Source organism: Enoplosus armatus, chromosome 19, assembly GCF_043641665.1.
Source record: "Enoplosus armatus isolate fEnoArm2 chromosome 19, fEnoArm2.hap1, whole genome shotgun sequence".
Classification (NCBI taxonomy): domain Eukaryota; kingdom Metazoa; phylum Chordata; class Actinopteri; order Centrarchiformes; family Enoplosidae; genus Enoplosus; species Enoplosus armatus.
In genome coordinates this window covers 15,624,166-15,635,145 of record NC_092198.1, presented here as the reverse complement: position 1 = coordinate 15,635,145, position 10,980 = coordinate 15,624,166, and the positions used below count along the sequence as shown (strand labels likewise).

Below are 10,980 nucleotides of genomic sequence, written 5' to 3'. Positions count from 1 at the left end.
ACTTTTTGATTGAAGAAGAATCTATTTATACTGCAATTGCTTTTATTGGCAGCGGCACTTCGAGAAACACATGACAATCTGGAAACAGTTGTGTCTGCTGCCACACAGCTGGAGAGTTTGCTGCACCACCGGAAAAACACCCAACATCAGAATTTAATAAAAACGAGGTTTTGCTCCACAAAAACAAAAGTTTCACCTGACAAATGCTTTCATTGTACATTCATGGTTGTTATTTTGTATTTTCTTCATACAGCACTAATGTTGTTTTTAGTATTTTGTAAATTTTTGGTTTGGTTAATGACATTTTTGAGATAATTATTATGTTTTTGAGTGAGTGTGTGAATGTGTATGTACTGTATGCATGGATGGATTATGAGAAAAATTTGCCCTGATATGTAAAAGGCCCCCGACCTCTCTACACAGGAGCAAGACACCCAGACTGAAAGAGACACAAAACTACGAACAACTTGGCTTGTTTGTTATTGTTTTGTGTCTCTTTATAGTCGATTTTGTGTCTCTTTGTTGTAATGGGTTTTTTTTTATCTTGTTGTGGCCGATTGCATGTCTTTGAACTTCAGTTGCACCTCCTTGCTGTCTTTTTGCATCTGTGGTCATTTTGCATCTCCTTGTGGTTGTTCTGCATCTCTGTATAGTCTCATCTTTGTTGCCATTTTGTGTCTCTTTGTAGTAATTTTTTGTCTTTGTTTTCATCTTGCATGTCTTTGTAGTTGTTTTGTGTGTCTTTGTAGTCATTTTGCATGTCTTTGTAGTTGTTTTGTGTCTCTTTTTAGTAATTTTTCATCTGTCAGTGATATTTTGCAGGTGAAGTATAAAGTATTTATGATTTATGATTTCTGTGAAGTGTCTCTGAAGTCTCTGGTGCAGCTGTTTAGTTCATGCTGGAGATGAAGAGAGGCTGTCTGTGCCCCGTAGTCCCATTAAGTAAGCCATCCATGAGTGTGTGTGTGTGTGTGTGTGTGTGTGTGTGTGTGTGTGTAGCTGAAATGATTTCTGGTATCAACAACACAGTTCTGTTCAATCTTTTTATCTTTGCTCTTCACAGCAACTGTCTGGAAGTTGAGGTCTGTAGGTCATTTTTGGAAAATAAGAAAAGTTCAACAGATGTATCCATTTCCGTAAAGTATTACAGCCTTTTTTTTCCAGTATTGTCAGAAATGGCAGCTATGGTCAAATACACAATTTCATATAAAAACCTCTTCTACACTGACCTTGTGACTTGTATTCTTTCTTTCGTTCCTTACCTACTTCACCTAGATTAGGGCTTCAGAGAAACACTTTCTGCAAACAGCATTGCACCCAACACAAAGGAAATCCGTCAGACAAAATGTGAAATATAACCAACCAGCAGTTGCTCTGTTGGCCATCTCCAGATTGCAGCAGTACGTGTGAATGCAAAAAGGAAAGAACTTGAGCTCTGTATGTTTCCCTCTGTATAAAATCTGCCACATCCTCAGAGTGACCACTTCAGTAGTGCAACAAGCCCAAAGGTAACATCTTGCAGATTTCTGCTCTTAACTCTGCAGTGACCTAGTTCTCATGTCACAAACCTGAGCTTGCTTTCCTTTTGACGTTGTCTCATTACTTTGTCTCCAGAGTGAAAGTGATGTCGCAGATGAGATTTAGAAGCAAAGGTTTTGCCGCTGTAAAGCCTGTGAATACACTGTATAAGTGGAAGTTTCCTGTTCGCTCTGCAGTTTAGCATCGTTAACTTCTCTCCCAGTGTGCTGGCTGCATGAGGTGTATTGACATTCTGCATTCTTGTGTCACATGTTGACAAAGGCATATTTATAGATATGTGCATGTAGAAGAAAACTTCATCATTATTTTCTTTGTCTTGTAAGTCTTGTATGAATGTTTGCAAAAGCAAGTGCAACCTAGTACAGTGAAAAGGAAAGTTTAAGTGTGAGTTTCCATGTGACTCTAAGTTTGCTGTTTATTTTTAACATGACATTTTAGTTACGTTAGTTAAGTTCTGCATAAAGATGAGCTGTTGGAAACTACTTGGAAACCAACTGCATGGTTTTAAAAATACACAGACGTCAACAGCATGCAGACGAATTTCTGCAAAGTATTTTGAGATACTCTCAGCTCTGAGTGGGATTTGGTTGAAGTAATACTTTCTAAAACAAAAGAGCCACGGTTTGTGTGTCAGAGCTTGTGGTATGTGAGCGTGACCATGACAGTCGATGGGTTTTTATTTGGAATTAGCTTGTGGCTGTGAGCACAGACATACTGCCAGGGCTGACTTGAGGTATGCAGTCGCTCGAACAGGTCTTCCAGGAAGCTCCGCTCTGGGTGGGACACATATCAGACACCTCATGATCGGTTTGGTCTTTCTCACGGCAATCAGACCTTATATTTGGGTCCCAGTGTAATCAGTCAGGTGTCCTTTACTGTCACTGCTGTGGTGAGCAGATGTGGGCTCCCACCCTCTCTTCTCGGATGTTAACTCACAGTCACCACTAAACCACAGACAGACTGAATCATTATGGTCCTTTGCATAGTAGAGGCGAGTGTGAAATGAGTGTACTTGCACTTAAAATCATCCCTTATACACATAATAAAGCCTCCTACCAAACTGTCAATCTGAGGGCTGCTGGTCTTCAAATGAGGAATCAAATCACTGACGAGCGTGATGAAAAATTCCCCTGCATCACAACCTTCCTCTGGTAGCATTTTTCACATCTTGCCTCATTGATATTTACAACTTGGGAGAATCCCTTTAGGCATGGTGCACGTCAGCAGAGGACAGATAACAGCTGTGTCCCTAATTACAGCTGACGCTGATTGTTTTCTCCAGCCTCCTGCCAGCTCTGGATAGTAACAAGGACAGGCTCTTATCTACCAACACAGACTGGCATCCAGCTATTCAACTGGCCACTTCCTCTCAACTCGGCATGCTTCACTTGTCTTACTGCTGAAGAGGAAAATGGTTGTGCTCCTACTTGAGATGTGCACTATTTGAAAATGAGACCCTCTTATGAGATGAATGAGAGCTTAAAGGAATAGTTTGGCATTTTGGGAAAGATGTTTATTCACTTTCTTGGTAAGAGTGAGATGAGAAGATTGATAGCACTCTCATGTCTGTAAGGAAAATATGAAGCCACAGCCAGAAGCTTAGCATAGCTTAGCATAAAGACTGGAAACAGGGGGACACAGCTAGCCCGGGTCTGGAGTCTCGTAAGATGACGATGACAAGTCACTGCACCCGGCAGAGAAACAGTTCGCACATAACCTCCTGAAAAAAAACACCTCTTGTCTTTTTCACACCTCGTTTTTTGTATGAATTAAACAAATAAGATATAACGTGTTAATTAGTGAGCTTTAGAGGTGCTGGTCGTTGAATGTTGTCACCTTCGGACAGAGCCAGGCTAGCTGTTTCCTTCTGTTTGCAGACTAAGCTAAGCTAAGCTAACCAGCTGCTGCCTGTAGCTTCATATTTACCGTACAGACATGAGAGTGGTGTCCATTTTGTCATCTAACTCATGGCAAGAAAGCAAGCGAGCGTGTTTCCCAGCTATACCTCTAAAACTAAGCATTTAAGTCTGTATTTACATACATACATACATACATAACAGACCTCAAATCTTTATTTCCATAATATTATGCTTCAAGTGATTGCTTTCTTTCTGAAATGGATATTTAGCTGCTTGAGACTTTAATGTCTACTGACCTGCAAAAAAAGAAAAAAGAAACTAGAACACAGATGCACGTCAGCCATCAATAATGCAAGGGTTGGCATTTGGCTTGTTTTGCAGCCCTGTCATCAGTGAAGCATCACTGCTCTTCCTGCAGCTGAGGAAGCGGTGGTGGTTTGCCAGGAGAGGAGAAAAAAACCTTGTGACACTGACAAAGGAGGAGAAGATGAGGACATGAGCTGTCTAAGAAAAGCTGAGGGGAAACAAATCAGGATTTGGAACTTTAAATTTTGCCCAAACGTGGTAGTGTGTTTTCAGATCTCATCAGATCCTGTGTTGTTCTGAGGAGCTCTAAGGTTACTTTAGCTGACTATCTGCGTCATCAGGTAGCAGATTTGTGGTTCTTCACTTGCCTTTAGAGAAAAGAATATTAAAGGAGGGTATTTCCACAACTGACGGGGTAAAATCTAATCATCCAAGTGGGAACACTACAACTAGCTCTATCTGCTCAGGAGGGCTAAATCTGGCTCTGACGTGGATGGATACTCTGTGGAGATCAGGATCGGGAGCAGCACATAGAATAACCTTTATCTCACTTTATTCTACTCTTTCAGCTCCAGAAGTCTAAAGAGGACGCCTGAGCCTGGGTCCTGTAAAGGGGGAGGGTTAAAGAGGACAGGAGGAGGAGACAGGAACCAAAATAAGACAAGTGAAGCAGAGAGGAAGAGCGACATAGAGAAGAGGACCGGTGACAGTGGCAGATGATCACAGGCTGTCGTTTGAAGATGGATTTAAGTTTTTTTCAAGCTCTGGAGAGAGAACGAATCCTGGAGGTTCTTCAGAGAGACAAACAGCTGCGTGCCATTGAAGAGGACAGGATAAGGTGAGTCATTTTTGACCACATTCATAGATACTTGTGTGAAATACTGACGCTGAAAGGATGTTGTGCTACCTTCTGTCGGTAAACCTTATGAGAAACAAACAAGGTTAACAGAAAGCACTAATGTCAGAAAAATATAATTTTGTCACCAAAAGCCACTTCATTTTGGTTCCCACTGTGTCTTTTAGCATATTTTATAATCCGGATATCAAATTATAAAGAAGGATGTTTAACACAAATTAACTGAATTTTAACTTTTCTTTGTGAAGTGAAGCCTTGACAGCAGTTAAAGATGCTTGTGCTTCCCTCCATCTTCATCTCAGGAGCATGAAATATGAGCTCCAGGAGCTTCGGAGGAGAGGTGCAAAGAGTTTTGCCCGGCAGTACGGCGAGCGGACCTGCGCCCGCTGCCAGAGGCCTCTGGGAAAGTTCTGGAACTCCGGCGAAGTCTGCCACAGCTGCAGCCACCGGATCTGCAGGAAGTGCCGCGTGTGCGTGGGAGCGGCGGGCTGGAAGTGCACAGTCTGCCACGCCTACAGGTGAGCTAAACCACCTGCTTAATGCAAAGACAACCGAATCATTTGACTCAATGACTTCAATCACAGCACAAAATGACTGTATATGTGGGACTTTCTTTACTGTAGCTCACTTTTACTCAGTTTAAAACTATAATAAGATGTTTTATTTCAAATCTTGTTTCGCCCCTTTAAACTTAAAATTCTAACTTTCTTTAAAATGTTTTTCTAATAACAATGTTTGAACTGACAATGTGAAAGGGGTTGCTCCTAATGATTAACCCTCAGAGAATCAGCTTTATGAAGTTGTACAATGAGTTTCAGCTCATTGTTTAGCTGTCCTGCCGCAACCTTACTGTTTTGGTTCATTGTCACCGCCCTCATAGCCTGTTTTTCTCTGCAGCAGGCAGCTGTTTTCAGCAAAATAAATCTCACAAAACCCACTGTTCAGCACCAAACAGCAGACAGACACAGTTAGAACTAGTTAATGAACATAGAGGAACATTTAGCAGCTAAAGCTCCAGATATTTCCCTCAGGAGTGGATGAAGACCAAAAACAGAGGTAAAAGAGTGAATACTGGACATACGTATGATAACGTTGCTTTGTGTCTTCTTGATGTGTAAATAAGCAACTGTGTTCAGAATAACAGGTTCACAATATCAACTTAAAAGGTGATCATATGTTTCCCTCAAGTGGCCAAAAAAATGTGTTATTGCAGGTTTAATATACAGAATATATCAGTCACTCCTCTCAAAGTAAGGCTCTATATCTATATATCTATAGTAAAAGGCAACAAGAAGGATAGCCTAACCTAAAATGAATAATGCAGTCAGGTACAGTAACTAGAGCAGCTATATTTGCTCTTCTTCATCAGTATGACTAAGTCAGCTCTGTATGAGTGCCACTAATGTAATTATATAATCACATCTGTCTGCTCATTACAGTGTTTTTCTTGCTCACAGGGAGGTGAAGATCAGGTCTGGAGAGTGGTTCTTGGAGGAGAGGGCACAGAAATTTCCAGTCACCACAGGTCTGTTTACATCGTTATTAATTATTGATGCTCCCTTGATATCATCCAGTTGAACTACACTGATTAATAAAAAATGGATGATCCGAGTGGTGTTTGTTTTCAGCTGTTTGCTTTATATGCAGTTTAGAAGTTACTGAATGATTCAATATTATCAGTGTACAGAGTGCAGAATGGTAATATTTAATTGTGTGTGTGTGTGTGTGTGTGTGTGTGTGTGTGTGTGTGTGTGTGTGTGTATAAGGATAATTAAATATGTAATCTTTACATAATTGCTAATTGTGTCAGATTTGGCCACATAGGTACAGAGTATAATGACTTTCAGACACAGGGAAGTCATATTTAGTGTCACTGTCAACTTACCTGCGATGATATAAATTGTGGTGAACTCCGCCCTTCTCTTTGACAGAAAACATGCGTCTTTCATGCTCGCAGTGCCGTCATTCATAATATTTATGTTCTTTACAGACAAATACGAGACTGTTGGAGAGAAACTGTTAAAGACCTACAACATGCTGAAGTACGAGGAATCTTTACATGTTAGATTTAATTCATTAAATGAAATAACTGAACATTAAACACAAAGTAACATGTTTTCTTCTTATATTTTTAACAGTTATATATCAGTTGTACCTCCCACTCCTCCGCCCTACTTGGATTATCAGTTTCTGGGCAGATCTGGGGTAAAATATACTGGCATATTTCCAGCATTATTTCACAGTAGAAGTGTAAAATGTATGAACTTAGTGACAATAAATGTTGTGTTTTGATCTGCAGGATTTGAAAAACTCAAAACCTTTTACCAAATCTGTGGAAGATCTAATGGTTTCCTTCACCAGTCACATTAGAAGTAAGTTTTTACAGTTTGTTGTCTTGTCAGTTAAATGGTCAACATTTGTGAGGGATTCTTTACTTAACGACAGAAAACTTAACACATGAAGTATCGCACAGTGTGCATCTCAGCTAGAAAATATTTTTTCTTCAGAATTAGAAGCACGACTTCCTCTGGAAGATATCACAACATAATCTGCTGAGCTGAATATATACGCAGAGTAGTAACCACAAAGGAAACCATTTCACTGAAATGATAATGTGATGCAACAACCTTTTACCTCATCATCCTAACTGCATCAGCAGACGTTGCGCAGGAAAAAAAAACCCTAACCCTTTTGATATCACGCTACACGCCATTTGTGAAATTTGAAATGTATTACAAAAACTGTCCAGGCAGTGGACGAATCTTCTCCTCCTCTAAATCGTTTTTTTGTGACTTTCTCTGTAAGTAAACATTCACTTTGTTCTTTTTCCCCCTGTGATTTTGAAGTGTCTGACTTCTCTTTTTCTCAATGCAGAGATTTCCGCTTCTCAGAACGATGTCCGTGGAGACCTGTTGAGAGTCGACAACAGTCGGAGAGGGTCCTGCTTCAACTACAGCACCCAAAAGAGCCTGTCTGACACCGACATCAACAAATCCAGCAATGTAAGTCAGCTGCAACACTGACATTACACATACACATACATTCAGTACGGCAAGGACAGTCATTGAGCTCTAGGTGCACAGGGCCTGAGAGATGCCAGATACAAAACAAAAACCAATATTTAAAGTCCACTTTTACTGGCCAACAAGTCTTGTTCAGACCAACAAACGCAGGCCCAATCACTGATTCACTTGATTCATATGCTGCACACTTATTTAGACTGACTTTTCACAATCCAAATGTGCTGATGAGACCACTGAACCATCAAAGGGGCTCAAAGTAATCTAAGATCTTTAGCGTGACCTACTGGTGATAAGAAGGAGTCACTATCAGTCTGTAAAAGCTCAGTAAAGACATGATCCTCCTTCATTTTTCAGCTCTTTAAAGTCCCAAGCCTCCCAAACCAGTTCAAGAAAAACAAAGACAGCGATCACGAAGGCTCCTCCACCGGGGCGGAAGACGAAACGTCCTTCGGTTCTGAGTACTCAGGAGAACAGAGAGTGAGTAGAAGCTGATGATAAGAGAGATAAAAAAAAGTCCCCCAGCAACATCCTGTGACAGCAGAAATTTCACAAATGATTGTGATCATTTCAGCCTCCTATCTCATATACAAAGTCCCTTTTTCTGTACTCCTTCAGGTAGTCACTTTCTAGCTACAACCTGTATTTTACGTCCTCAGGGCAGTAACGGCAGCATCAGCACAGACTGCGGCCTCTTCGAGAGTGTCAGCGTGGCAGGAGAGCTGGAGCTGGCTCTGGCCTACAACACCAACACCTCCTGTCTGGAGATCACAGTCGGCGCCTGCAGAAATCTCAGCTACGGAGACGCCAAGAAGAAGAGGTGTCAGCCGTAAGGATAATAAATATAACACTCAGTATGACCTCTTGTTGTGGTGTGATTCTCTATCAAAACCATCAGAACCACATGTCATTTCTTTGTGTAGGTATGTCAAACTCTACATGCTGCCAGAGAAGAGCGGCAAAATGAAGACGACAGTCAAGAAAAACACAACAGATCCGGTTTATAATGAAGTCTTGAAGGTAAAGGTACTTCAGCGGCTATGACAAGCGATTAGGTTTCGCATCATGCTCGGCTTGGGCAAATTAAATGAAGTTCTCTGTCTGTTTTTTGACAGTATCACATAGAGCGCCACCTGCTGTTTGGAAAGAGACTGCAGGCCTCCGTGTGGCATTCAGGAACCCTGAAAAGGAAGGTGTTTCTCGGTGAGATCCTCATCCCACTGGATGGCTGGAGATTTGAGGACAAGGCCTCCCAGTGCTTCAACTGGTACCCGCTTTGTCCAAAGGTAAGGAGGTTCGGATATCCAGAGCTGATGTTATACAGATGAGGAGTCTTTATGCTAAGCTATTCTAACTGGCTGCTGGGTGTAGTGATATAAAAGCATACAGTAAAAGCGAATAAGCACATTTTCCAAAATGTCGAACTATTCCTTTATATAAAAGCATTATGAAATAAATAATCACATGAACAAATACAAACAAAACATATAATATTAAATATAAAGTCATTTTCTATGCTCATTATCATAAAAAGTTATTTCAACCCTCTTCTTGTTTTTGTCATTTTTATTTCATTCCAGCAGTTTTTATATCATAAAGTTTGTTTTTATTTGACCATGACCATTTCATTTCATAATGCCATTTTTCATCACGAAGTCATTGTTAATCAAGACAAGCAGGGACATTTTAAAATAAAATAATAAAGTACAAATGACCTGCAATAAACTCTGTTATAGTATACTGAGCTTTTTTTATGGTTATGGTTTGTATTCATTCAAATGATTATTTATTTAATAATGTTTTTTTTATTTATGAATATTGACCACATTAGGTATCCATAGTTTCCTGATGGGCTGTTTTGTTTAGAGATAGCAAGAGAGCTTATTTCTTTCTCCTTTCTGTGTCCATCAGGCTGAGAGTCCAGAGGGAGGCGCTGTGGATCCGAACGGAGGAGATCTGCTGGTCAGAGTCAAGTTCAGCTCCAAAAACCAGGGTGAGCTCCGGCAGCTCGGCTCCCTTAAATATCTGCAAGAAAAACAGTCATGTTGATCTGTTCGCCAGATCATTTAACATGAATTTACTGCAATAATAATTTGATTATAACATATCTGCATCTGCACCTGATCAAACGTCTGTTGTTCATCCTTAAATTTGAATCAAATCTTGAAAATGGATGCACAAAATCACTACATAATGTCAACTGTTATTTATTTATTTATTTGTTTTTTTTTCTGACAAGTTCTGACGCTTACTTTCTCAGTCCATACGGAGCATTAAATCTTTTAATCTAAAATAAAATATAAATATCACCAAAGGCTGCTTTTTCATTGTCTTCATAGATGTTGTGGGACTGAGACCTTGTATGTGATATTGGGCTTTACAAATAAACTTGATTACTGTAAACTGGACTTGAGTTGCACCAACAATGTTATATTATTCATAAAAACAATGACAATTCACTCTGATAATTCCACAGCTCATAAAACATGTCAGCTAATAAATAAAAGAAGTATACTGTGGTAAATATATGACTTATAACAGTGTATTTACCACAAATCATTATAGTGGATTATAATGTATTTTCAGGTGTGGTTACCATGTGGTTTAATGTGTTACAGATGTGCTACATGTGATAATCAACAATTTAAGCATTCAACACTTTTCAAAAAGATAAAATGAGCTTTACAGATAAGAAGACATTAAATAAAAGCTCACATTTAAGAACCACTTTACAAACACACCATGTTCCAGCTCGGTTCACTCTGGGTCAGAAGAACATTTCTTCTCTTTTAGACACTTCAATGACAGTCACACAGTCTTCCTGAGGTTAACACTGTGTCACATAACAATGATCAACTAACTGTCCTTATCAAAGGTGCCACACACCTTCCCATTAAGGCAAACACTGGTCAGAACACCTGCGTCAGAGAGTAAATACACCTCATTGTAGCCCTGCGTATCTCTTTGTGTGTGCATTTCAGTGTCTGCGGGCCCGCAAGGTGTGTTATGTGTGTTCTGGTGTGTGTTTATGATGCATTAAAGAGTGTAAGTGTTTAATAGGCATGAGGGTGTGTTTATATAGCTATTTGTATGTGTGTTGTGTTTAAGTGTCTGACTGTGGGAGCAGGCGGAGAGCTCATCCAGACGACGCCCATTTCTGAGGGTGAGACCGGGCTCGGCTGTGGGACCGAAGCCCCTCCTGCCCCCTTGAGGAACCACTGAGAGGGGCTCAGATAGACCCTGGTAACAGCAGGGACCCTTATCACATCCTAAATAAATAATTCTCCCCCATCTTTAACCCCACCTATGTTGCATTAATAAGTATATAAACAATCATGAAACGGTTTACAACTTAGTTCGGACATTTTGAAGTGATTATCGATTATTTAAAGCATTTGTA

General features: G+C 40.2%; 1 protein-coding gene across 1 annotated transcript; it reads left to right on the top strand.

Annotated features, from left to right (window-relative positions):
* The first annotated feature begins 4,420 nt into the window (after nt 1-4,420).
* sytl3 (synaptotagmin-like 3) lies at nt 4,421-9,975 on the top strand. Its single transcript, XM_070925972.1, has 12 exons — nt 4,421-4,542; nt 4,863-5,078; nt 6,018-6,085; nt 6,551-6,602; nt 6,699-6,765; nt 6,860-6,932; nt 7,435-7,562; nt 7,938-8,060; nt 8,240-8,409; nt 8,504-8,600; nt 8,696-8,866; nt 9,492-9,975. The coding sequence occupies exons 1-12, from the start codon at nt 4,421-4,423 to the stop codon at nt 9,627-9,629; spliced, it is 1,425 nt and encodes a 474-aa protein (XP_070782073.1). The 3' UTR covers nt 9,630-9,975.
* The last annotated feature ends 1,005 nt before the right edge of the window (nt 9,976-10,980 follow it).

Excerpts from the sequence above, each read along its gene's own strand:
- sytl3 (XM_070925972.1), top strand. The coding sequence starts at position 4,421 with ATGATCACAGGCTGTCGTTTGAAGATGGATTTAAGTTTTTTTCAAGCT. Across the intron at positions 6,603-6,698 it reads AAGACCTACAACATGCTGAA|TTATATATCAGTTGTACCTC; the intron begins GTACGAGGAATC and ends TATTTTTAACAG. Across the intron at positions 6,766-6,859 it reads AGTTTCTGGGCAGATCTGGG|GATTTGAAAAACTCAAAACC; the intron begins GTAAAATATACT and ends TTTGATCTGCAG.